The sequence below is a fragment of the Pleurodeles waltl genome, chromosome 6 (genome assembly GCF_031143425.1).
Source record: "Pleurodeles waltl isolate 20211129_DDA chromosome 6, aPleWal1.hap1.20221129, whole genome shotgun sequence".
Lineage (NCBI taxonomy): Eukaryota > Metazoa > Chordata > Amphibia > Caudata > Salamandridae > Pleurodeles > Pleurodeles waltl.
In genome coordinates, this window is record NC_090445.1 from 1,017,171,003 (window position 1) to 1,017,198,824 (window position 27,822).

A 27,822-nucleotide genomic window follows, 5' to 3' on the forward strand; every position below is an offset into this window, starting at 1 on the left:
TTCCCATCATATCTCCCGCTTATTCTCCCACCTCTGTATCAGTTGGATTCTCTCTTCTTTCTCCTTTCTCTGCACCCCCTTTTCTTCGATTTAGGTTCAGAATTTGTCTGTTACTTATAACTTTAGCACTGTAATTAGCTCAGATTTTTCTCTCCACATTTCACAACACTACTATTTCCTATTTTCCCTCCAAACTCCACCTCTTTCATTATCACCATCCCATGTTCCATTAGACCAGCTATGCATTGGCTTTACAACGCAACCCTTTTCCATACATTTACCTTACAACACAAGGTAAGTATGCATAAGATAATCCCGACTGGAGTGGAACCACTGGGGTGGTTCTGCGGAGCAGGCGTAAAAAAAATTTAAAACTGAAGCGCGAAAGCTTCATTATTATAAAGCCTCTCAGGTGGGCCAAGTCCCAGGGGCAATGTGGGGGCCCAATCCCGCTGCAACGGGGACTGCCACCTCCCCTGGGTTTATGATAAATATGCAGGGGATCACCACCTCCTCTTTGCCATCACTAAATCTTATGCGGGGAGCACACAACCCCCCTGCTGTCCCGGGGTTCACCACACCCAAGGGCATGAGTAATTGTAATGTGGGGGGGCCGCGTGTCCCCCATTGCCCCAGGGATCACCACCTTCCCTGGGCATGAGTAATTATAATGTGGGCCTCAAAGCCCCCCCTACTGCCCCTGGGATCACTACCTCCCAAGGGCAAATAGTTAAGTAAAGAAAGTGGGTCTGTTTTGGACGTCCTTAGCCCCGGGTGTTACCACCTCCCCGAGGCATCCTTCACGTTGGAGGGGGCCATGTGACCCCTCCTCCCCCCCAGGGAGCCACTGATCGCCCACCACCCCCAGGGACAGCTCCTGCTATGTCCTGGGGTGCCCACCGCTGGGATATAGCTATTTGCTGTGGCTTGGCAAACACTCTGGGTTTTGACAAGGTGACCTATCAAGCAGGTCCCGCTGTCAAAATCTGAAGCTTTCATCTCTGTCCCCTGCACACGAGCAGGGAACACAGATGGAATGCTTTCGCAAGCAGGGGGATGCTGTTAAAGCAGCTACCTGCTTGTTGAAGCAACAGCACCACAAGGGAAGCTTCCTCCACGGTGCTAGATAGCCCGTAAAGGGAATTTTATTACAATTAAGAAAATAAATAATAATAATAATATGTAGGAACTACGGGGGATCCCTTGAGGGCTCCCCTGCAGTCCCTGAAAGCCCATAAAGGGCTAAAAAAAAGAAATTAAAAAATGAACCTATATCTCAGTGTGAAGGTTGCAGACCTTCACACTGAGCCCTCATGGTTCGAGTCCAGCTGGACTCGCTTCCCTCTTTTTTGTTTTTAAAGTATAAGTTATTTTAATTAAAAAAATATATATATAGATACATTTTTTATTTAAAATTGTATAGAAATATCTAATTCTAAGTATATCATACATCAGAGCCTAACAAAATCTCTACGACTCTCCCGCTTACTTTCTTTCTCTCTCTTTCTCTCTCTCTCTTTCTCTCTCTCTTTCAATCAATTTCACCTACTCACACACCCACTCAAACACTGACGCACCCACTCACTGACTCACTCAGACACTCATGCACCCACTCACCGATCCACTCAGAGCCTTAGGCACCCACTCACAGCCCCAGTCAGACCCTCAATCACCCACTCACAGACCTACTTAGATAGTTAGGCACCCACTCACAAACCCACTCACACTCTCACACACACACTCACAGACCCACTGACAACGTCATGCACATACTCACAAACCCGCACACACACTGACGCACCTACTAAAGCACTGATATACACACTCACAACCAGACAGACACTCTCACAGCCACTTTCACACCCAAATACCCCTCTCACACCAATTCTGACACCTAGAGAGGCCGTGGCCAACTTCTGGTGTGCACCGCCAAAGGGCCATGCACAGCATGGGGTTGGGTGGGTAGGGGGGGTTGGCCGCAGGGTCTAGCTGCGGCCAGGTCTTGCGGGCAACCTATGCAGCACATGGCCTAAGGCAGTGCACGGTGCAAGGTTGGGTGCTTATAGGGTATGGCCTCAGGCCAGGCCCTGAGGTCAACTACCGCCGTGCACAGCCAAAGACCGTGTGCAGCGGTGGTTGGATTAACATATAGTGATAAACATTAATATATATTTTTTTAATGGAAATTCACTGAAAAAAACAAAGGTTACCGGGACGTTATAGTTAGGAAATAGAATTTTTTTTAAACATAGAAATGTACTTAAAAAAACAAAGGTTACAGGGACATTCTAGTTAGGCTCCCAATTTAAACGTACAAAACCATAGAAATTCACCAGTTATAGTTAGAGGTACCTCAAGTAACTATAACTTGTGCCCTAAGGAACTATAACTTGCGCCTTCACCATGCACTGCTAATGACCCCACAAATTATGGCACGTATGACATTTTGGTAACGTCATTGATAATATCAATGTAATATGTGCAGTAAAAATGTTCACGAAAAAACTGTGCATGGCGGGGGCATGAGCTATAGTTACCTTAGAGCACGACTATAGGCTGTCCCAGAGGCCAGAAGAAGGTCCTCTGCTTTTGTGAACGTTCTATTTTTCTTCCCCTTTAATTAAAAAAAAATCTTTACCAGATTTTCAATTCAAGAAGCTGTCACAGTTTTAAAGACAGAGGGCCTGATTAAGATCTTGGCAGATGGAGTTACTGCGTCACAAATGTGACAGATATCCAATCCGTCGTATTATGATTCCATTATATCCTATGAACATTTGGCGGATGGAATATCCTTCACATTTGTGACTGAGTATTCCATTCACCAAGGGCGTAATCAGGCTCAATCTTTTTAGAGCCTCCTCACAACTGAGTAATTAATTGCCACTAAAAGGCTCCGATTATTGCTTGAGTTGAGCAGATTTCCTGTATGGAATTCGCTCCACTCTATCATGAGTAGGCTGTTGTTCCCGCACCTGGATTTACCACATGCTGGAACAACAGAATGTATTTTACCAGCTGAAAAATCCTGGTGGTAAAATTGCATTAGGAAAGTACTGAATTGTGGCCTGGACCTATTTCTCAGTCATGCCTCCTTCCAAGCAAGATGTGGAGGAAACTTGTAATGGGCTCCCACAAGCCAGCATCTTCCTTTTACCCTCCCACCCTTCTCATCACCTCATTGCCCCACACTGAAGCTCCTGCACATATTAACCAGCTGCTTGGAGCAGGTGTTAAATGTTTGTTGAACCTCTCGGAATAGTAAATACTGTGCAGAATTCTGCCCCGTAATTCCAGTTGTGCACAATTATTCTCCATTCCAAGAGGTTTAACTCAGAATTGCACATTACTGGTGAGGTCTTACCACAGGATACCGGAATTTATAGGTGCAGAGTTTGTGCCTTAACATTACCAAGCAACTCAGAGCTGGGGTTAAAGTTTCATAAATAAGGCAGTGAAATGTCACATATATACACAATCAAGCTAACATATCAATTGACAGCTATGTAGTAATGCAGGAGGATTGGTTTGCAAATAGTAAATTAAAGAAAAGGTTAAATGAAACCACTTACTTGAACTGAAATGCTGTGATTCCTGCCAGGTTGTAAAAATGCTTTGTTCTGCAAAAGTGCATATGCAACAAGAAAGCTGGGGTCCTGCAACATTGGTAGTAGGACAGGCCAGTCTAGAACCACAGTAAAATCCAGAGCCTACAGGCCAAGCCAGGGATGTCTAAAGGTTTATGGGGGCTATGGGCCAATTGTTTTTGAGGGGCCCTATTTGGAACAGCCTTGAATTTATTATCCAATTTCATCTCTTTCATGCCCTCCTCTGCTAGGTCACTGAGAGCGCACAGGCACACTTGTTTAAAGTGTAAATATGTTTGCATCTCATATTGAGGGATAGTGAAGTGTGCTTTTAATATTGTAACACAGCAGCAGTTCACTAATATTACTGCAACTAATCTCTGTGACATCCTCCCATTTCTCATCTACCAGGTCCTGTTTTGATCTAAAATAAACTTTTTTATGGATGTTGCAAGAAACATAAGCACAACATATCTCTGCAAAATGTCTGTAATACACTCATACATCACCTACATAAAAAATAAAAGAAAGTAAAACTGTGTTTATAATAATTTGTTTAGCACATTCAAACATCACCCACATTAAAAATAAAATAAAACTCTGTTTATAATAATTTGTTTATCAGTTGTTCAAAGTCACCAGGGCTAGATCCTCTGCAGAACAGAGCTGGCTCTATTGAGGGGCCTCCTGAAAGATTGGGACCTTGGGCCTCAGCCCACTTTGCCTGTGCCTTAAGACATGTAGAGGCTGGACCCTGGAGGCTTCAAAAGGTGTTGCTAAGCAACAACTGAGCCCTTCCATCAAGTTGAAACATTTAAGGAGTATATTTAAAAGCCGCTAGCGCCTTCTTGTGCCACATTAAGCTAATGTGACCCAATGAGGTCAAAATTCCTGCACCATATTTACAAAGCACACATAGAAGTGCCAAATCACCACTGTAGATTGTTTCTGAGCAGGAAGGTTCACCTTCCTGCATAGAAACAATCTATCCTCTCAACGCAGACACCAGTGCACAATGGTGCAAAAATACCTACGTTGGCTCTTGCAGTTAAATTTAGCACCAGCGCAGGGGGAAACACAGGGGTGCACCATATTTTATATGGAGCAATCCTGCATTATTTTAAAAAAGGCACGGCGCTGCAAATTTTGTCGCTGCTCTGCGCCACTTTTTTGTAAATCTGGGTCATTGTTTCTAGTCTTGGACTTTTGTGTGATAGGCTCATGCATTTGGGGTGTTATAGTCTTGGTTTGCGTCCATTGGTACAATTAGACTAATACACCTGAAATCAATGATTTGTAGGTGGAAAGTTCCATGGCTAGCAACAGTGTTGTTTATGACTTGGAATGTGGTTGTCACCCTATTGCCAAAGCTTGAGAAGGAGTGAAAGTGAAAGAACAGAGAAAGCAAATGTAAAATTCTTGATGAATCCAGTGCTATTCATGTTTGCACTCCCTCCCGGCAGGGAACTCAACCAATCATCCCTAGTTAGCACATGCCATGCTACTAACTTACATGTCATAAACAACATCCAGGAAATGAGTTCAGTGAGAAAGATTGCAAGGACAAACAGCAACTGACTCACCAGATACATAATTTTAGATGATTTGCAGTTCAGTAAAACCACCTGTCAGAAATGCAAAGGAAGCCAGGAACAAATAAAACAGACGATGTAGGAACCAAAGAATACATATAACTCATAAAGAGATGGAGAAACTATTGAAGCAAAAGATACCAATAAAATTGTGAAAAATGAGTTAGCACTTTTCAATAATCCAGCAAGATCGCAAAGCCACGAGAGAAAGCTGGAAGGAAGTTCCTTTTTCCTTGTTGATACTAAATTAAAAAATATACCATTACAAAACTGTGACAATACAAGAAAAAAGAATATAAAAAGAAGGCACCTGCTGTTTCGTTATCTGTTAGTCCATAGCATGTTTTAAAGAAACACTGAGTAAGATGCGGTGAGATCCACAACCAAATAAGATTGCACAATCTCTTAGTTCTCTAGCCCATATTTATACTTTTAGATGCAGTTTTGCGTCAAAAAATTTACCGCCGGCTTGCTCCATTCCTGAGCGCCAGCCAGTCGCCATATTCATGGAATGGTGCAAGCCGGTGCTAAGGATCAGCTATCGTCAAAAGAAAAGACGCTTGCCGGGAGGGGGCAGAGCAGGCAGTGGGGGAATATGGCATTAGGGTGCCAGAAATTACACTAAGCTGGTTAACACCAATATATATGGTGTTAACCAGCCTAGCGTCATATCTTGACGCAATAGCACCCATAAATTACAGGAGTCATGCCCACCACCCCAATGGCCAGGCCCATGGGACCAGTGTCACCTGGGCATTGTCATTAGACCCAGTACAATGCAGGGGGTCCCATGTAGGGGGTCGCCAATGGCAGAAAACAAATAAATGTAATACTTACCCATACTTACGCAGGATGGGGTCCCCCATCCTTTGGCGTCCCTCTGGTGTGGGTGAGGGTGTTTCTGAGGCTTGGGGTGGGCACCTGTGGTCCCATTCCACGGTGTTTGGCCATGGAAATTGGTCCACAGGTACCTTAACACCTGGTCAGACCCAGGCGTTAAATAATGACATTAAGCAAGCTTAGCGTCATTAATTGGGTCCGCAACCCACAGGTGCATCATTTTTGCATGGGGGATAAATATGGCATTCAGGGCTTAGTGTCAATATGCCCCTCTGTCTCTCCCATGCCACAGAGCATATGAGCCATGGGAGATCACCGAGAGCATGCAGCTCAAAGGAGGCTGACGGTAGGGGGCTGTTCTCCGAGAGGGGCGGCAATGGACAACATTCAAGGTTGTTCCAATTGTACTTTTCTTTTTGTGGTTTTTGGGTGCTAGAGGAGCCAGAGCCTGTTCATGACAAAAGTATCAGTGGTGATTCAGTGTTAAGAGTGCTGACATACAAACGGACTGCCTGTCCTTCCCTCAAGAAGGCGTGATTAAATACTGCCCAAGAAATTATTTCTTCAGCGTTAATCAGGATATTTAGAATGCAGCTTTGCTGGTCCCGAACTGGGTGTAATAGCTTGAAAAATTATGCATTTGTTGGCTCTAATTCTAGGGTGAAAGGATGTGGAAGAGGGCTGTCTAATGCTACTGAGCCTCCTTCCAATGTGGGTCAGCGAGTTAGGCCACTGCCCCATTCCCAGCATGACTTTTACCTGATGTCCAGACCAGTGGAATATTGTCCTCTATTAATTCCTTTCCCAGCCACTGTAATCTTGCCCCTGGGAGAGTAGACATGGGCTTTGTCACAACTACTATTTCACTAATGTCAGAATGCTACAGCGGTGAGAGGTGTTTCATAGACGTTCTTCTCTTCATTCCACATGACATTTCACACATACCTAAAAATGTACAAATCTCTAGAAATCCTTAATTGAAAACATCTACAATCATAACCTATTTTGGTCTGCCCACATTCACTACTTTCTTTATTTCCTTCCAGTTGAAAAGCTTCCTCACCTTCCTTATCTCCAGGAGCCCCGGAGGTTGTCTTCTGCGGATGGAAGCCAGGTGTCTCCGCCTTCCCTTCAAAACAAATGGTCAAGGACTCATTCAGAGCAAGCATCAGCAGATCAGAAACAGCCCTGGTACATCGCAGTGCTCAACGAGAAGGTAAGGCGAGAATTTGTGCCACAGACTGTGTTCATTAGGATGATCACATTATGCCCAATCACACCCACTCTGTTAAGCATATTGAATTTATTCTTCATGCTTACTGACTTTAAAAAAAGTTGTTAGTAAACCTGAGCATTAGGTCTCAGACACTAGGAAAACTAGGAGACTTCTATGTCCATCTAAGTTTTAAAGTCTGTTGCATGGTTGTCTTGAAAACACGCAGGAGTGTGTTTTACAATCTCATGGATCTTTTTAAGTTGTCTGAGACAACAAGGGGTATGAGCAGCGTCAGGATTGGCCACAGGGCAGGGTGGGAGCAGGTGCCTGCCTGGTCTGGTGCAGAGACAATGGAGGATCGGTGGCAAAGAGGTACATTTTTTAATTTATTTTATTTTTATGTTATTAATGCCCCCCCCCCGCACACCACCCTGCCCCCTGTATCCCCAGTGAGCCGCAACTGTTGAAAATGACCTAAACTTCAGACAGTAAGATTGAGGTGCTCTGAACTAAACTCTACCCAGTGACCACCATGGTTCAGATTTCTATATCAGACATTTAAGGAGTCTCCACAGAGCTTGGCTCCTACTCTCAGCTGCTGACTAGAAAACTTTCTGTGCTTTTGTTTGGGATTACCTAAGCCCTTTGGTGAGCTTTTGCTGTAGGATTGTTATCCATGAGCATATTATGAGTCAGAAAGTTAAATTATTTTCAACTTGGTTCAGGCTCCAAAAAAAGGCTTTTTCAAGTCTTGTAGGGCTAAATTTTGATGATTAACATAAGTGCCTTGACCCACATCATGAACCTTGGGATTTGTAGGCTCCTGTCCAGGTTGAATGAGGAGAAAGTGCAATCGCCAGATGTGGAGCCACTTACCTGAAAAAAAAAGCTTGAAAAAAATGAGCCAAGTCAGTTGCAAAAAAGGAGCTTAGCAACTGAGGACTCTGCTACAATGGAAACCCCTGGTGAAGATCCCTCAAAATTCTGACTCAAAAACATGAAACCACCCTACCCATCAGTGTCAGACCCATCTAAGATACTGTTAGGGAGTCAATCCAAAATAAAGTTACCACAGACATTGTAGGCTAAGAAATCATCTCCCATCCCATGGTACCAGGCACCATACACGTAACACGCACTCAGTATCCACATAAGTATGTCTATGCAGGGTCTGGGCAAGTCAAACATGTGGAGCTTCACATGAGTGGACCTGAAAGCATCGTGCTCTCAACTGGAACAGGTAACAAAGTTCTGTACTAACACTAAGGATTTAAAACTGGTATGCTGCCTCGAAATGTCCCAGAGACACAAATCTCATGTCAACACGAGCATATTCATTTGCCACCCTTCTTTGACCTTAGAGCCAGGCTTCGGGACTCATGGTCAATTTCTGTCCTAGGTCTGAATGCAGCATATGATTCTGTGAATGCTGGGCTGAAAGAATGTCAGGATACCAGATTTAATTTCCATTTGGGATTTAGTGACAGGGGACATTCCTCTCCCAGCAATTTAGTATCTCCACTGGTAGACTCCCTGCCAGATGGCATTGCTTAGTTTTACAATTAGCTGGGAGGGCTTTGAGGAGTCTGTTCTCCCATTACAATGTTCATCAAGAAGATTGCTTCTTTATATGAGTTAAAAAATCCACCATTAAAGCATCCAAGGCCATTCCAACTATGTACCACTTATTGCTGGAAGGGAAGAAACCTATGCAAAACCCAGCCTCATTTCCAACAACATCACCTTAGGTGTACCTCATTTCAAACAGATATATAGAGTTGGATCCTTTACTTGCCTTAGGATGGAGAGTCTCTGGTTAGATGCCACACCAGCATATCAAAATGTGTTCAGGGACAGGAAGATCAGTAGACATCATCCAAGCACACTGATCAGTATCCTTTCCGGGAGACAGTGCTCTGTTCCTTTGGCCCTGCTATCAACCATACCACCGGCAACATCCGCTGACTCAGCAACCCTATTACAGACATCCTCATTACCCTTGCCAGCAGTCAAGAAGCTTGGGTCGAAAGTCTGTCCTATACCACCCAGTTCAAGAAGAGTGGAAGTGGTCATTTCAAATCCCAGGGTACTAGAAGATAGTGATTTCCGACTGGCACTAGCTTCACATGCCTCCCATTACAGTGAGCATACCAATGGAGGAATACTTCCCAACAGGAGTATCAGCAATGCCTTCCACAGCTATGTGCAAGAGGCACAAAAGGTGGCCTTCAAGCACGTCTCCAAAGGTTAAAAAAACAAAGGTTTTAATTTGAGGATCTACCTTATGGTGAAAACATCCAGGAAATTGCGACTGATATGAGACCAACACTGCTCAAAATGACAGCATTTAGGATGATCACCCTGAAGGATATCATCTTGCTCTTATAAATGTAAGAACATTGATGAATTTGCAGGGCTCCTTCAGAAACAACATGGTAATTACAAGTCATGACAAGTCATCTTTACTATGGTGCATCTACAGAAATAAAACTGGTGCTACGCTATCCTTCATACACCAGGCATTAAGTTATGTCATGACTACAGATGTCTCCTGAGAGGTCCCGGTACCTAACCTCAAGACCTTCCAGCAAGAGGGCTATGGAACCAAGCAGAGGTGAAGCTGCATATCAATGTATTGGAACACACGGCCATACACAAAAGCTGTGCTTCCTTTCTTTCCCAGGTAGCCTTAATATTCTGCAACTCCGGGTTTGCGTAGTGCCAACGCCATGATCCTAAGGGAAACTTGGGGCTTTGAACTTTTTTGTATTTTCTTTCTTTGTTTTTTTTCTCACAATTTAAGCATTGATTCTCAAACCATGTCACCTGCAAACAGTTGACGAAATCCATGCAGAGTGCAACACATCTGTAAATGTTCAGTACGTGGCAGTTTATGGGCATATTGCAGCGTAATGTCAGTATTTTTGTATATGTGTGCATTGCGTCTGTTATGCTTGTCGTGTCAATATAGCCGGTGAATGTGACATCACAGAACAGTCCTAGTAAATGAGCAGGTTTATGCTGCTGGCAAGTAACTGCAGGAAACTATGTTTTAGAGACTACCAAGCATCGCACTTCAACATTAAATTGACGTACAGCTGACAATTATTTGCCGCAGTACTGTGAAATTAGAACGTAGTTACAGGTGGTCGTCAAAGGCACGAAACTGGTGTCGTTAAATAAAACAACAAAAGGAACAGAAGAACTTGTCCCACAATATTTTGTATCTCACATTATTCTACATGTAGTGCAGCTTCTGCGCGTTTTAGTGATAAAGATTATGTTTTGGAGGAAATTAATTCCATGGAGTAACTAACACATTTAAAGCACCAAATGAAACACAGTAGCCTGTAGATGGCGCTTTCAGCTAACACACAAATGTGTTAAAATGGCAGTTCTGTTAAAAAATGTAGGTAAATCTAACCATGCTTTTGCATTACGTACAGGCAAAATACCAAGAGCACATTCACAAAATAACAAGGGATTTTTTCCAAACTGCGACAGTTCTGCCACCAAACTACAAATACGACTTAGATTTAGCCTCAGTAAAAATTCACCATTCCTTGCGTTGCAAATAGCGCCCCAGTGGCTGTACAGGGAACAGTGACTGGAATATAGGGCAGTCTGGTAGTGCTGAATGGACCAGTCTGTCAGGTCAGTGTTTGAGCCTGTGTGGGGCAGTTTTTCTCATGTAACAACCAGTGGTCGAAGTGCATTAAAAAGGTGTGGGAACTGCGATGCTGTATGCAGTGAGCTTGAGGCGAGGTCACAGGTGTTGCTAAAAAATATAATCTGTAAGTTTTTTGGGTCTTTCACCGTCAGGTAGCTACATATAAAATAAAATGCAGCTTAAATGAAAAATACATTTAAAAAGTTGTTACTTATTTGGAAATGCACTATAGTATATTATGAAACCGCTACTATTTAATGCACTGTAGAGGACTGTGAATATGTAATTATTTTAAACGTGAATTACACACAGTATAAAATAGATGGCTGCAAAATATGCAAAATGTTTAAGATAAAATTGTGTTTCCAAAATAGATTTTAGTAATATGTATGTAATGCAGTTTTTTAATATTACTGTCCCTTAAACTCCTCCAAGTGTAGTAAGCGCAATATAAATACAACTACAATTAAAAGCACGCACTTCAGAGCTTAGTTGTTAACTCTTTGCAATACCACTTAAAAAAAAAAAATCTTTGTCATCACAAAGCTTCGAGTGATTAGGTCAATTAAAGCCAGTACTGGCTCCAGGGCATCCTTTACATTTGCAGATTAACTTGTTGTGCACATTTACATTTCAGGCAAGCAGGCACCCCGGCAGGACAGCTTGTTTAGCTGTCTGCCCTGCTTCGGTTTCATCACACAGGAGACTCACTGAACGACACCTCAGCTGAGGCATTTAAACTGTCCGAATTTACCATCCCTGGACGACTGTCTTTTTACAAAAAGTAGGGGAACGGTGTTTCACAAATCATAAAAGTATAAGCATGTTGTGCCCCTCAAATCCCACCCACTCTGACTCGTAGTAATGACACATCTCAGAGGTTTTTAATGTGCCTGCAGCAAAGCACTGTGTGTTTCCTGTCACTTAACATTTTCTAATTCAGAATAAGATGGCACAGTTGCTTAAAACTTCAAGGGGAATAGGAGAGGTGGAAAAGTTGGCCCGGTAAAGAGAGAGGAAGACAAGACTGAGAGAATGAGGAAGGTGTAGTGTGGATCGTATTATGTTGAGGCAAAGTTGATGGAACTGAAACTGTTTTGGAGTAGAAATGCAGGGATTTGTCAATGTTTTTGATAGGAAAGAACAAAGCAAATATTTCCACAAACATTGGACGCAACAAGCACAAACGTATGTAGTCCCCAACCCTTCACAAATTACCCAGGGAGCATGCATTAAAGATTACAGAGGTGCTTGATTTATAAATGGAGACCTCTTATTTACTTCCCAACTATGCAAATGAGGGCTTCTGTTATTTTGTCTCAAAGGCATATTTTCTGTCCAGTCTGACCCTGAGAATGGTGGACTATGTTAGATCCAGCTACCACACTGAAGGAAAATGCAACTTAGAAAATTTGTGAGATTTGCCAAAAGCCAGCTACCATAACAGTCTGTACAGAGCGGGGAAAACATTTCATAAACTGCTTATTATAGAGTAGTGAGATCCTACAATAAAACCTTTTCCTTGTCTTGGTCCTCAGGAGCGCTTCCTGCTGACCTTGGGGGAAGAAGTGACTCGTTTATCGAAGGTGGAAGAGGAGAATATGAGGAAGGATGACATCATCGTTGTGCTCCAACAGGAAGTGCATAGACTCAAAGGTCACCTCAAGCACCTCCTAGGTGAGGAGGCCCTGAGTGCGAAGGTGAGTAGAACCACAAACAAATATCTCAGAAAACAGGTATTCTGTGGGTGGGGTACCAATGTAGGTCTTGTACACACATAAACCTTCAAGACACACATATGTAGTATTTGGGAGGGTCTGATTCTCGAAAAGGCGTTTAAACTGATGTGATTTTGGAAAAAACAACACCTTTCAGTATTTGGGGAGAATTGTCCACAGGGAATACTGATCTTTTCCAAAGAATTCATCCAAAAGGAAGTGGAAACTGTCTTGCATTCACATTATTATATATATTATATACTTTCTTATAGTTACTTTCAGTCAGATCTCTTCGTCGATTGGTCTATTGTTGTGTTTCCTCTGCCCAGTACAGCATAACGCATGAGGCAAAGGTTATTCCACATTAGTCATTTGCTCACTTCACCACGAGTGATGGCACAGGTGGGGGACCGTACAGAGACCTATTCCAAATAACCAACTTATTCACCCTGGTTTCCCAATCCCACCTCCCTTTCCCTGAAAGGTTGGACTTATCTCCCTCCCCCCTTCCAGAAGACAAAGCAGACTGGCAAACCTCCTGCGTTAGAGAATATAACAATTCTCAGGCCGTATTTATTACAACCATATAAACATGACATAAAAGAACATTATCACATTTCTAAGTATTTTTGCATCCTTATTTACAATATGCATCTCAAATAATTTATGGGGAAACTAATACATGGTTTCTCATAACTCAATTCTTAAAGGAGTCATAGTTGTCCACCCCCCAGAAACCTGTGGTATCGACTGTAGATTGGGGGCCGTGTTCCCCCCAAACAAGGTACACTTCACAAAGTGAAAACTCACCTGCCTCCTCAAGATAGAGAGGGTGTGGGCCAGCATGAGAACTGTCCCCAAAACAAACTATGCCAGAGCCAACCTTAAGAAGGGATCCCCCTGGCACCCAGTGGGGATGGCCCTGGACAACCGGACCACACCTTGGTTCCCTGGCGCAGACTCCATCCCCCCAAATTATGTAATGGCCTACCGTGGGCGGCTATGGACATTCGCAGTAGCGGGCGTCCTGAGCCCTTTTCTACATCCCTCATCACCCCAATCCTGGTTTGAGCCAAAAGGCTTCTGATTCCATCTTGAATTTGCCTGCACTAGTATTCTTGATGCCAAGGTTGTCCACCTGCTTTGTGCCCAAACATGACTCCTTCCCTCCCACAAGCCTAGGTGGTTTCCCAACCAGCAAGAAGGCCCCCCCCAAAGTCTGAGATGCTCAGCATTGAGACACTGAATTTCAAATGCCTCCAGATTCTCAACAAACAGTTCATACCCACTGTCCAACAGGTGTACTCCGTCCCTGTGAAACATTTCCTCCCCTCGAAGGCACCTGTGAGGAATAGTCCTTAGCATTGATGTTTTGAGGAGCTGTTTCATACGGTTGTTCAGCCGCCTGACGATTTGTTAAGGGCCTTCATCGAGCACCCTGACCTCCACATCCACCTAGGGATGATGTGGGACCATGCTATGACAGTCCCTGGACACCTTTTCGCTAACCAGGAAATCTCAGCCATCAAGTACTCAAAGACTGCTCTTATCCCCATTGTTGGAAAATCATTGCCTCCCACATGAAGGATGATGACCGCCAGCAGCGAGAGCCATCACCTCCTTGATGAGCTGGTGAAGACCATCAAGGCACAGACCCCCTCTTCCTGTCCAAAGAAACTGGAGACCAGCATCCTGGGCCCCGCTGTGATACATGTTGAAGAATGGCCTCCCCCGATGCACAAAGGAATGTCCAATAACCCAAATACTGGCTGGAGCCATGTGCTCAGTGGCAAACTGAGAGGTGCTAGGAACAAAAGGAAAACCCATTACTTATGCCACTTATGCCATCACCGGAGTGCACCAAAAAACATTCCTATATCATATGGAGACGTACATAGCGCTTATAGCAATCTGACTTCTACCTCCCAAGCCCCTTGACCGTCTCGGCATTGAGCCCTGACCACACTGCTGATGTCGATGCCCCTATCCTGAAGGTATGGGAACTAACCTTTCCCTGAATGCCAGCCACCAGCAACGCTTTGCGCAATACCTGGGAAAACTGGTACCTAGTGAGGGGCACCACAGATGCATGAACCAATAAGGAGGTGGAGGCATCCCAGGGACGAATCTGCAAGTACCTGCGAACTGCACTTACCGGGCAACCACGGACGTCACCAGCCCTCCCTAGTACTAACTGTTCACCTCTACCCAATTTAGTAAAAAAGGCCATGGCTGAGATGTGATGCCTGGCACTCATACCAGATTCACCCTGCATCCGTAAGTGCTCGAGGAAACCCATCCAACTACTCAATGAGCCAGGCTGCACTACGAGGTTGCTAGAGGTGTGTGCTATGTAACTGTGAAATGCCTTCTCATATGCCCTTCTTGTTTCTGATGCAAGGCTGGCTGCCACCAGATCTACCAAGGGTGAGTTCCAAGAATCCACAGCTGTCCCAAGAAATATGTGGGTTCTAACTCAGCCCCTGGGTGGAATTGCCAAAACTCTTGTAACTTGAAACGAGACAAGGCATCAGCTGCGTTAGTACTAACACCTGGTACATGTTTAGCTTTAAAAAGAATGTTATTCCTCAAACAGGTCTATACCAGTTCCTTTAACAGGCTTAATACTATTCTGCATTTGGCATGTTGGAAATTAAAAACATAGGACCAACGCCATGTTGTCAGAACAAAAAAACACAGATTGATTGCGAAATTGGTCTATCTATATGTGTAGCGCCACAACTATGGTAAGTAGCTCTAGGAAGGTGATCTTTTTGATCAGCCCTGATGCCTGCCAAGACTGGGGCTTGGCCTTGGCACACCACTTTGTACCCGAAATGGCCCCAAAACCACTACTACCCACCGAGTTGGTAAATAAACCTAGTTCCTGATTGGACCGCAGGGAGGCCGGCCACACTGCTGCCTCGTTGAAGTCATGGAGAAATGTCAACCAAATCCTTAACTCATGTTTTACTTCAGCATCAAAGCGTGTTCTATGGTGTTTTTCCTTCAGACCAGACATGGTTTGAGCAATAGAGCCGGAGAAAGGGCGACCCATCGGATGATCTGCAAGGCAAACTTGACCTACCACCACCTGCAACTGGCGCAGGGTGACTTTATTGGCCACTAGGCAGGCTTATAAGGATGCCCGGAAAGTAAGGACTTTGCCTAGAGGCAATCTACACTCCCCTTTTACTGAATCAATTTCGATTCCCAGGAATACCAAGGATGTGGCTGGCCCTGTTGACTTCTCCTGAGCTAAAGGTATCCCAAATTCAGCCATCACAGACTTGAATGTTCCTAAGGACCTAGCACACTTGTCAGATAAGCTCAGTCCCAGGAACAATAAATCATCTGGATAATGTATGACAGAAGACAATCCTGATATTTGTGCAAAGTCCCACTCCAAAAAGGTACTAAACTGTTCAAAATACGAGCAAGAAACTGAACAACCCATGGGTATGCATCTGTCGTAATAGAACTTCCCTCTGAACTGGAAAACCCAACAAGTGGTAGTCATCAGGATGAACTGATAAAAGCCTGAAGGCTGATTCTATATCCGCTTTTGCCATGAGGGTCCCTGGACCCAGTTGCCTTAGTAGTGACAGGTCACCATCAAGAGATGCATACTTGACTGAGCAGAGCGCTGGATCAATTGCGTTATTCCCAGACGCTCTATGTGGAACTGAGAGGTTGTGTACCAACTGAAATCCACCAGGGTTCTTTTTGGGAACCAGCCCTGGGGGGAGCGGATAAAACAACAAGTGGGGGACTGTCAAATGGCCCTTTAATCCTGTTCAAACCCAGTTTCTTCAATATATTCAGTTCAGCTACCCCTCGGTTCAGCTACCCCTTGTGCCATGTATAAGTACTGCTGGTCCCTGCACCCCTGATGCTGGGATCCTGAAACCATAGCGGAAACCTTTATATATTAGTTGGGAAACTTCATGCCATGGATACAAATTGAGCCAAGGGTTCATTGCTGACACAGGTGATGGATCACCAATGACCAAGGAAGAGTCACCCTCACTTCTGCCCACCCTTTTCTTTTGATTTCCTGAAACATTTGAACTCAGGGTGTCCTGCCGAAATGCAAAAGGAGCAATTGTGTTTGAATTTGCCGGACCCCTGTAGTCTAGAACATGTCTTTTTGTTGAATGCCCAACACGGCCCTTTGCGATGTCCATTGGCCGCAGGCCCATGAAAAGGAGACTGGCCATTAGCCTCTGGTTTCTTTAGCATCATACAACGCAACCAAGCATTCACAGCAGTATGATCCCAACACATGGAGGAGTTGGTCACTTTTTTCAAACTGAACTCCTTCTCGCACGCTTTCCAACTTAACCCACCAAATTCCTCATGTGCACCATCTATCTTATTCAAGCAATAAGCAGTCTGTGGGCTCAATTCTATGAATTTCTCTAGTAGGACGGACTGATAAATGGTAAACCCTTTTATCCAATTAATAATAGTCTCATAAACTTTAGGCTTCTTCCATTTATGGGAACAGTCTTTACTCTTCTCCTCTGCTGGCTTTGCAATGTTTAGCTAAAAAATATCCACATATGCCCCCTTTTGAATCTATGCTCTCATCTCATTAGACAGGTGAAGCCCAACTGATCCCTAGGAGAAAGCACATGGTCATGTGTACCACCCGATTGGGTCACGCCCTCACCTTTAGTCTCTGCTGGTGGTGCACTTGCAGCAGTCCCACCTACTGCTGGGGTCGTGAGAGGGACCATAGGGGGTGGGCTCATGTGATGTGGTAGCTGGGGCTTTAGGAGCCTTCTGTGTTTCTGCTGTGCCTCCATGTTGTTTAGAACTAGCTCCCTCTGCCAAGCCCCTCAGTGTGGCCAATGCTGACCCTTCTCCTGCCAGATCCACCTGTGGGGCATTTCCCAGTCGTGCTAGCCAGGGCGACACTTTTGCTAAGCTGCTAACTAGGTCCCCCCAGGACCCTGCTCATTTATCGAATTGGTCTCTCCCAAGTTTGAGCCCGGTATCGCCTCAATGATGGTGACCTCTGATTGTGTGGCTGCCTGTCCCGGGTTGAGGACTGGTCCCCCCAGCGAGTGACCCCTTTGGGGCAGTCTTTTTCCCTCCCACCTTGAGTGTAACAGGGAATGCTGATTTTGGTGGGGTCCCCGTTCGCCTTGGGCGCTCGCCCTGGTCTGATGAAGGGTCCTCCTCTACTAATGGAGTCTGGCCACCCTGCTGACTGCTTTCAGCCTCCTTCTGTGAAAGTGAGATTAGGGCTGGTTGTATGAGGGCTAGTACCTGGTCCATGGCATCCAGGCACCCCATAACCACTTCAACATCAAGTTTACACTTGACCTGTTTTGGTGGCATGTTAGATTAAGCAATGCCCTACAGCAAAACGGCCTCCCTAGCAACACAACACCAAACAAATAATCCAGTAATTGAGCAAAAGCTATAAATATTTGTAACCAGGCAAAAAAAAAACTCCCAAATAACCTACAGCAACTGGTCCAAACAGGTCCTGGACATAAAGGGGGTCATTATGACCCCGGCGGTGAGTGTTAATGTGGTGGTATGACCGCCAACAGGCTGGCAGTACATACCGCCACATTATGAGATTGGCGGGTTGGCTGCAGCCAACCCGCCACTTCTCCACTCATGCCGCCATGTGGGTTTGAGCCGCTGTGCTGGAGATGTGCATCTCCAGCCCAGCGGCCGGCATAGCACCGCCGGCGGCATTATGAGCAGGCCTACCACCATGGTTTTCATGGTGTTAGCTAAGACACAAAAACCATGGTGGTAAGCCCTACTGGTGACAGGAAATTCCTTCCCTGTCACTGGTAGGTGGCTCCCCCACCCCCCCCAACAGTCACCTGACACCCTCACCCCACCTCCATCCAAACACCCCCCTCACCCCCTCCAGTCCTCATACACACCTCCCACCACCTCCTCCGATCCTCAGACACAACCCCCACCAACCCTCATACACGCACACACGGCAGACACGTACCACGCATACACCCAATCACTCACACTGGCATACACGCATTCACACACGTATACATCCAGACATGTGCACACACATTCTTACAACGATCACACTGACATGCAGAAACGTACTCATTTCACCATTCTTACACTCATTCACTCACACGCATACAACCACACAAACAACACAACACACACAGATGCATTCATACACTCACTCAGACATTCATGCACACACTCAGACACACACACAACACCCCACATCCTCCCACCCCCTCCCCTGTCAGAAGCCCGACTTACCTTGGGCAAGGAGGTCTTCCGTCAGGGAACGGGAAGGGGCGCTGCTACCGCCTGCAGTGCCCCGCCAGCAGAGCACTACCAGGCTGTATTACTGGTCATAATATGCCTGGCGGCGTTCTACTGGTGTGGCGGTGCTGGTGGTAGCAGTGCCAGCTTACCACCGTCCACCACCATGAGCACTACCGGATTTCTGCCCTTATTGTGGCGGAAGTCAGGCAGTGCTCTTAATATGGTGGAGAGATGGTAGTCTCGGTGGCGGCCTTTTGGCAGCCGTCACCACGGCGGTAGGCGGTTTTTACTGCCGATCTTATAACGGTGACCATAGTATGCTGGGAAAAAACAGACTCCACTACTGAAGAAAACCACAAGTTATTGCTGTCAACAGTGAACCAATACTGCCATCTACTGGCCAAAGAATATACAGGGAAAATTAGAGCAAGAAATATCACATGTTAAAACAAAGAAACCAGTATGAAATGCTTTTTTGACCCTGCTGCCCCCGAGGAGCCCACCGCCCTTGTCTTGCAAAAAAGCCATGCTTACCCTGGCACACAGCTATGATTTCCACCACAAAACACAGACCAACACCTTACGATGATCGTAATGCCACTCCTGGTCCCAGATCCCAAATGACGGCAGGCAGCAGGGCAGGTGCCACGAAGGTAAAAGCAGACCATCAATCACTCGGCTATGTTTCCTTCCCAGCCACCGCCGCCCGCGGCCAGGGAGAGGTGGAGGCCTCAAGGCCAAGGGCGGCTCTGCAGAAGGGACCAAGCCAGCAGCCGGAGCAGGCAGGAATGCAGGAATACGAAAAATCCTTGTTGTGCTCCCCAGGTGATGGCACATCGAGGGTCAAGGGCAGCCAAGCAAAAAAACAGGTGAAGTTGTTTGGGACTTGGAGTCCTTTTTAACCTTGCCCGGCTGCCCCTGCCGACCTCCCCAGGAGCCCCCACCACGCCCCCAACCAGTCAATGGGCTCACCCCATGAGGTGAGCGCGAATTAAAAAAAAAAAAAACGCCCAGGGCCCACCGTTGGGCTGCCTGGCACTGGTCCGATCTGGCCCGCACCTGTCCTGGGGAGGGGGAGGGGGGGAGGGTGGTGGATGCTATGCAAAGCTCATCTGCACACAAAGTAGTTTCCGTTTCGTGCCAGGGACTATTATGGCAATGTGCTTTTGTGCTTTTATGGAGACCAAAATATATTTTGCTTGATTTTTTTTAAAGATTTTTCAGGATTTCAAGAAAAGTGAGAAAGAAGGCGAATGAGACAACAAGAGACTGAGAGAGAGAGAAAGCTAAATTTTGCTCAAAACTGATTGTATTCATAGATATACATTTTGCAGAAATGTCAGCTTTTTACTATTTTTGGATGTGTTTTTCTTTCAATTTTAAAGTTGATTTTTTTGGGACAGTCGTTGCTTTCTACAGTAATCATTATGTACAGAACTATGTTGACGTTGGGTACATAATCTGGGGACATTTTCAATTGGTGTTTTGCATTTTTACACATTTAATGGATGCCTAGTGATTATACCTTTTGAAAGCTAAAGTATTGCAGATAATTTCATACTATTTCATACAGCTTATAATGTCTGAGATTGACTTTTCCATGCCTGATTTCCAGGAGTTCCATGTGAGATACATGTACATGCAATGAATCGGAATGTGAGCCATTCAGACAGTCAGGATATCCAGATGAGATACGTTTACATACAATGAATATTAATACGAGTCATGTAGAGATGCAGGATAGCCACATGAGCTACATATACCTACAGTGAATGTAAATGTGAGTGATCCTCATAGTCACATGAGATACATAGATATACAATGAATGCAAACATTTGTCATCCAAACATTCAGGATGTTCACATGAGACACAAACACATACAATGAATGTTAATGTGGGTCATTCGGATAGTCAGGATATCCACATGAGATACATATGCCTACAATGAATGAAAACGTGAGTGATCCAAATATTGAGAATATGTACATGAGATACATATGACTACAATTATTGTAAATATGAATCATCCAGTTATTTGGGATATCGACAAGAGATACATTTACATGCAATGAACGTAAGTTTGTGTTATTCAGATATTGAGAATTCCACCAGAGATACATTTACATACTGTGACTGTAAATGTGAGTTAGCCAGTTATTCTGGTTATCCAATGAGTGTAAATGTGAGTCTCCCATACCCGCCTATTCACAGTAGATACATTTACAACAAAGCAATGTAAAGTGAAGGCAACCGAATAATTAGACTATATACATGAGATATTTACATATCATGAATGTAAACGCGATTCTTCCAGATATTTAGGCTATACACATGAGATACATAACTTACAATGAATTTAAGCATTAGTCATTCAGTATTCAGGATATCCACATCGTACATGTATACCCTCAAAGAATTAAAAAAATGCTGTTAACCTGATAATCTAGCATGGCCCTCTCCCCCATGGACCAGAGATAAACAGCCCTATAAGAGTTTGTTTGTACGCCACAGCACTAGCAGGCATGAGCGAAGTCACCTTGTACCTAAGGAAACGAGTGCATAATCTGTGCTATGCAGTGCACACTCACCTGCCAGATTTGTGTATCTGAACAGCAGTTGCTCCGTGATGATGTCTGTAGATTCTACAGTTTTTGTGGGTCTCAAAATCCCCAAGAGTAGCCCAAGCAAATTATTTCCCTAATTTCCCTGACAAAAACCTGGTACTCCTAACCCTCCACCTATGGACTGTCTGCGGAGCGGAACATCCTCCCTCAAAGAGTTAAGGGGAATGTGCAGTTGCACAGGTTTCCCCCATGTCATCCTCACTTGGAAAATATTTTTCCACAAGAAAACATCTCATCTATATTTTTGGGTATGTGGAACAGTTTCTTGGTTATCACACTACTGAAACATACGTTTAATTGGTGTAAGTATAGAAGTGCAATGTGTGTGGGAAAACGCATTTTTATGAATACTCTCAGAGGTCCAGCCTTTGTTAGTGTTTATTATATTTGCAGTTTCACCTCCCATGACACTACCATGGACTCCATCATTTTCACATCCTTAATTTATGCTTGTAACGGAGCAAAATGTGTTCATTGTGGGGCTTTTTATAGTTGTAAGAATAACTTCGCACATACAGTTCTGCAGGTTGTGAAGCTATAAAAATGGTCTTCTTTTTCCCCATGTGCGGATAACACTGAGGGACCAGTTCAAAGTCCCAGTAACGCGGTGCAGGGGAGCCTGAATTATCTGTGCTGAAACCACAAATTTTGGATGTTAATTCCTCTTCTGGGTGGTAGTTCCGCTATTCTGAGCATGGAATGGGGACTAAAACCCTCAGACAAGACTAGCCAGCACCTTTTTTTGCACGTAGAGTCTTCATTCTAGACATGTGTCTACATTCAGTGTACTTGAGATCAGGTAGGGCAGTTTGCTCTCAGTGATACCACTCTGCCCAACTAGGAATCGGCCATTTTCTGTGCATGCAAGTTTGGCATATAGTGGATATAGACACAAAATGGCATCTGGTTAGGTGCATGATGACTACGTAGTTCTTCACCTGTCACATTTAAGATTTTTTTATTCCAAGCAAACTATAAATCTGTTTACCTAGTTTACAGTTTACAGAGTTTTGTGAGATTTGTGCAGTAAATTATTCTCTGACTGTGCAATGAACGACTAGTGGTCAAGTATTGTAATAAATATGTTGAATGCATTCTTTCAGGGAACAGGGGCCGGACATGCTGCAGAGGAAGAGTGTAAAGAGAGTATCCCTGGGGGTGATGGTGAACCTTCTTACGATGGTGATGGGGAAGCCCTTGGTGATCTTAACGTCAAATTAAGCCAATATCATGCAACAGTAGATGAGGAGGAAGAGGCCCAAATGGATGGCACTTCGGAAGCTTCGGAGGAACAGCAAGATGCACTACTGCGGTCTAGTGAAGAGGTGGGCATTGCATCCAGTCAGCACCAGGAGAGTCTGCCAGCAGATGCTGTGCAGATATATTAGCGATTCTCGAAGCACTACTCCTCTTATTTGCTGCCTCTGATGTCTTGTACCAAATCTGCTGCCTCACTTATTAGTATTACGTTATCTAGCCTTCATTTACTCCGCTTTACTTGTTTCTATTGGATCTGACCAGTGCAGACTAGCCTGCAAAGAAATCTGAATCTGTCTTTCCCAGAAAGCACCTATGAAAGATGGGAATCATTCACATAACAGGCATGCTAGAGGCAGCCATTTCCATGTCAGGCATGTGACTGACTCTGCACCGCCCTGCTCACTTGAGGTTCTGGTCTGTAAAGATAGCTTGCTATAGACAAACATACTCAAGAAGTAATCACACTTTCAACAGACACTAAGGCCCTGAGTTATACTTTTTGGGGCAAAACTGCACTAACACAGTTTTGCACCAAAAAGTTTAGCACCAGCTTGCACTATTTCTGTGCAACAGCCGGGCACCATATTTATGGAATGGTGCAAGCCGTTGCAAATGGTAGGCTAGTGTAAAAAAAAATGACATTAGTCTGGTGGGGCTGGCGGTATGGAAGAAGGGGATTTTGCACCAAAAAATGACGTTAGGCATGTTAGAGTAAAAAAAATGACTCTAACATGCATAGAGTCATTTTCTGACGCAAAACCATCCGTACCACATGACTGTCATGCCCACCACCCCAAAGGCCAGCACAGGTGACCAGGGTCCGCTGGGCATGGCCAATGCACCCTGTGCCATGTATGGGGGCCCATTTCAGGGCCCCCTATGGCACTTTAAAAAATAAAATAAAATACTTACCTGTTCTTATCTAGGATGGGGTCCCCCATCCTCCGCTGTTCCTCTGGTGTGGGTGGGTGTGTCCCTGGGGCCTGGGGAGGGCACCTGTGTGCTTATTCCATGGTGTTTCACCATGGAAATAGTCCCACAGGTTCCCTAATGCCTGCCCTGACCCAGGCATTAAAAAATGGGGCAAAGCAAGCTTTGCACCATTTTTTGACCCCTCCTCCCTCCCATGCACCATTTTTGCACGGGAGTATAAATATGGCGTTAAGGCCATAGAGTCATTTTCTGCACTGGAAGCTACCTTGCATCTCATTAAGGCAAGGTAGCTTTCCACGTCCAAAAAATGACTTTTACTCCATAAATTTGGTGTTAGTTTTGCACTGAATTAGAGTAAAAAAAAATGATGCTAATTCGGTACAGAGTATAAATATGCCCCTATGAGAATTAGGACCATTCTTGGCTATTCACAGTTCACGGTTAGAAAAGCATAAAGAGGGCCAAGCATCAGAGTTTCCTTGTTAACAAACATGCGCTTATGTCAACAATCCATTTGACCATCTGGATCCAATCAGGGTTTCATTTAACTTTATTTACACAACGTTGAGAAAAGATAATGAACGTCCAGAAATAACAGTTATCAACATGTTTCCCTGTGTTTTAAATATGTCTTGCAATGTTGAAGTTTCAGAAGTACACTTAGTTGGCTGACATCTAGTCACCTAGTTTTGTTTCCCATTGACCTCTCTCTGAACCCTCTCTCTACTCCTTTACTTGGATTGGATTTTTACACTCCCAAAGTTTTATGCAGTGCTTAATATGTTTTTAAAAAGTGCAGTTAGCCAATTTTTATCTCTGGCGGCCGTCACCCACTGATGCCACCCACTTCCCCCTCTGCTGCTGGCCACTATTTCCAATAGCACCGCCCACTTTTCTATTGCGTGCCACACGCTACTTACCTGTCTCAGGTGGGGCTTTGAGGAAAGTTTTACCAAAGGGAAAATGTTGGTGACACTGGGTCGAATATCCCAGTACACACCAATTAACGTAAAGATGTTTAAAAATAGTTCTCAGAAAGGGTGAAATAATCCAGTAGTTTCATGGATCAGTTTGTGGAGAGACAGAAGGAGGGCTGGGGTATTTTGAAAAGGCACTTCGGGACCAGGAGCAGAGACCAGCAAGTCAGCAAGAGGCAGAGATATAAAATGCAATACATTTAGGTATTTGCAGAGACCTTTATTTACCCAACTAGGGTAGAAAATGAAAGTTCATTTTCATTCCTTTCAGTTCTCATTCCTGTTCCTATGCATAGCGCCCACTAAAAGAGGATTAATACATGGTCAGTGATATGTAGCGCTACATAAATGTAGTTTCACAACAGTACAATTGTGTAACTGCACTTCCAAAGGTGAGTGAGTTGTGCAGAGTATTTGTTTCAACTAATCATGAGACACACTTTAATTAGCTATAATAATAACGTGCTTTTTTATAGTGCTTAATGCTGCACTGTTGCTGTTTCCAAGTTCTAAAGATAACAGATGTTACTACTGTCAAATGTAATGGGACTCTGGTAGGTCTTGTCATAAACTGCGAGTCCACCTGGCTTTTGCCATTGTAATTAAAACAAGGGGCTCAAACTACTTATACATTCCTTATTCTGGTGGAAAATGTTCAGTATGATACTGTTGGGAATGGGACGTATATGACAGACCTAGCATAAGTACATTAGGAGCAGGGCACATGTTTTAAGGCCGTTATGGAATAACTCCAGTGCACAAAATGCGTCATATGAGAAATTTAAATTACGTAGATAGCTTCTTTTCTGTACTTAAGATAATGTGTCACTGAAGAAGCTGCCTGTCGTACCCTAATCACTGAAGTGTTACACACTGAAAAAATGAAAGTGTCTCAAATATGCAGTCATGTGTGAACGTAAACTTACTTATATCAGTACTCCAAGTGCTTAAAAAAACACGTATGGGGACTGTGATCCTGAGTGGAATTGAGGTTGTGCCAGGGAGCGTGGGGGCGGCGTCAAAGGCTTGACTAAAAAGAACAAAAAATTCTATAACTATTTTGTTAGACTGTGTTAGCGCGTCGGCCCTCAATAAGTAAACTTACAAGGGGAAATGAATAGGTCGATGAACCTTTTGACTCCAGTACAGGCAGATAACCAATCAGTAACAGTAATAATAAATGATGATCAATAACATTAGTGATCATAGGAGCCAGTAGTTATCACACTCCATGACCTTGCAGTCATGAATAACCACACCTTTATCTAAAAGTTAGAATGTTTACTTCCCTATATTAACAATGCTAAAGTCATGTAAGTTCATCTCAAAATCAAGTGATAACCATACAGAAACAACACTAGCTGTACGAACCTGCGAAAAAAATGCTCTGTAATCAAGGCTTGAGCTACTACACAATCTAATTTGTTCACAGTGCAAATTAATAGCAAGAATAACTGTGCATACGATATTACATACATTTAGTTTCAGCAAAGAAAGACCTCAAATGTTATTCCAAATAGTGGACTTCATCGGGGGGCTCCCTAACTAACATCAGGTTAGAATTAAAATGTTGGGCTTCATGCAAAACAATTTAGTCAACACAAATTTGTAAAACATCTAACTATAGCTCTATCAAAATATTGCGGTTGGTACCGAGAAACAAAAGCAAATAAACATAATAATCAACATTCTAATTCATAATATCTATCCTGAGTATGGATCAGCAAGCAGTGTCAGTTATTGTCCTCAGGACATCAGTCTGGTCAGCAAGGATTCAGGATTCAGCATCAAAGTTCAGAAAGGGCAAAGTCTTTAAGCATTAAAGTAAGCATGTCTTTTATCAAGACGCTAAGTAAGTATGACAGTGGCAAAAGCGCAATAGCAACTTCTTCCCAGTGCAGTCCCGTTAAGTTAGATTTCCTAAAATGTCTTTTCAAGTCCTTATTGGTCAGGGGATCGCATGTTCACACTTTGTCCAATAAAACTAAAATATCAAATCTATAACTTCTACAGTTCACATGTCGCTGATTGGCTTCTGTTGTAATGTCCTCATCGTCCGGCTCGTCAGGTAACAACATTATTGCAGTTTATACTCCAGTTAGTTTCTCCATTGTTCTTCTCCTGAGAAAGTCAGTCTTACACACAGTACACACATATTGTTACATTTAGTAAGACCATCATCTTCTAGTAAAGTGGTTCTCATGAGAAAGACTTTTAGAGGACATTTGGTCAGCACAGTGGAAAATCACAGTTTCATTCTCTAAGACAGCCATTTTTATTCTGCGCAAGGAATGCAGCTTGTCATTAGGCTGTGCAACTAGGCCAAGACCTTCGCTAAGTTAAGGCTTTCAATTAATTAAAGCAATTACATAATTCACAACCCCAAATATGATGTATTACTACTTTAATCAAACATATGCTCAATATTTCATATTAATAAGCCTTGAATAAGTACACTTTATGAACATTGGTGGCCACTCCTCGTGGTCATACTTTCAAATGCGTGCATTATTTTTTCCTATGTTATTACAGTTTCTAGACAAATTCAACACTCATGATATGTGAATGTTCATCAATAATTCTGTTAAAACTCCTAGCAATAGTCACCTTCAGGTAACTTCACATTGAAAATACACACCTTAAATGACAGATAAATGCAAGTTAACAAAATTAGTGGGAAATCCCCTACTACACACAGTATAAGATAGGCTGCCACAAAATGCGCATGCGCAATAAGATTTAGGTTTAGTATAGAAAGCAATATTCCAAAATATAGATATTAGTACTATGCAGACTATTTGTAGAAAATACTTTTTTACAATTGTCCATAACAAGCATATACTTCAGAGCTCAGTTGAGCTTCAACTGACTCCCTCAATTAAAGCTAATAGCCTCTTACAAACAGCCTTTACACTTGCAGATTGACCAATTACACACATTTACATTTCTTTCCTGCAGCAGGCACCCTGGGAAGAAGGCGTGTCTCTTGCTTAGCTGTCCTTCCCACGGCCTCACAGCACAAGAGACTCCCTCTGTTCCACTTCAGCTGAGGCAGCTCAACGTTGCGAATTAACCATCCCGGGATGGATGTTTTTAACTAAATGTAGGGAAACTGCTTTTGTTAAAGT

General features: G+C 43.9%; 1 protein-coding gene across 2 annotated transcripts in view; it reads left to right on the top strand.

Moving 5' to 3' along the window:
- The window catches only part of CCDC27 (coiled-coil domain containing 27), a 259,053-nt gene that overhangs the window by 137,787 nt on the left and 93,444 nt on the right, over nt 1–27,822 (top strand). For both annotated transcript variants that reach the window (XM_069239955.1, XM_069239956.1), the window contains exons 6-8: nt 7,066–7,235; nt 12,444–12,605; nt 22,628–22,849. In XM_069239955.1, coding sequence (XP_069096056.1) covers nt 7,066–7,235; nt 12,444–12,605; nt 22,628–22,849 — 554 coding nt within the window. The remainder of the gene's footprint in view (nt 1–7,065; nt 7,236–12,443; nt 12,606–22,627; nt 22,850–27,822) is intronic.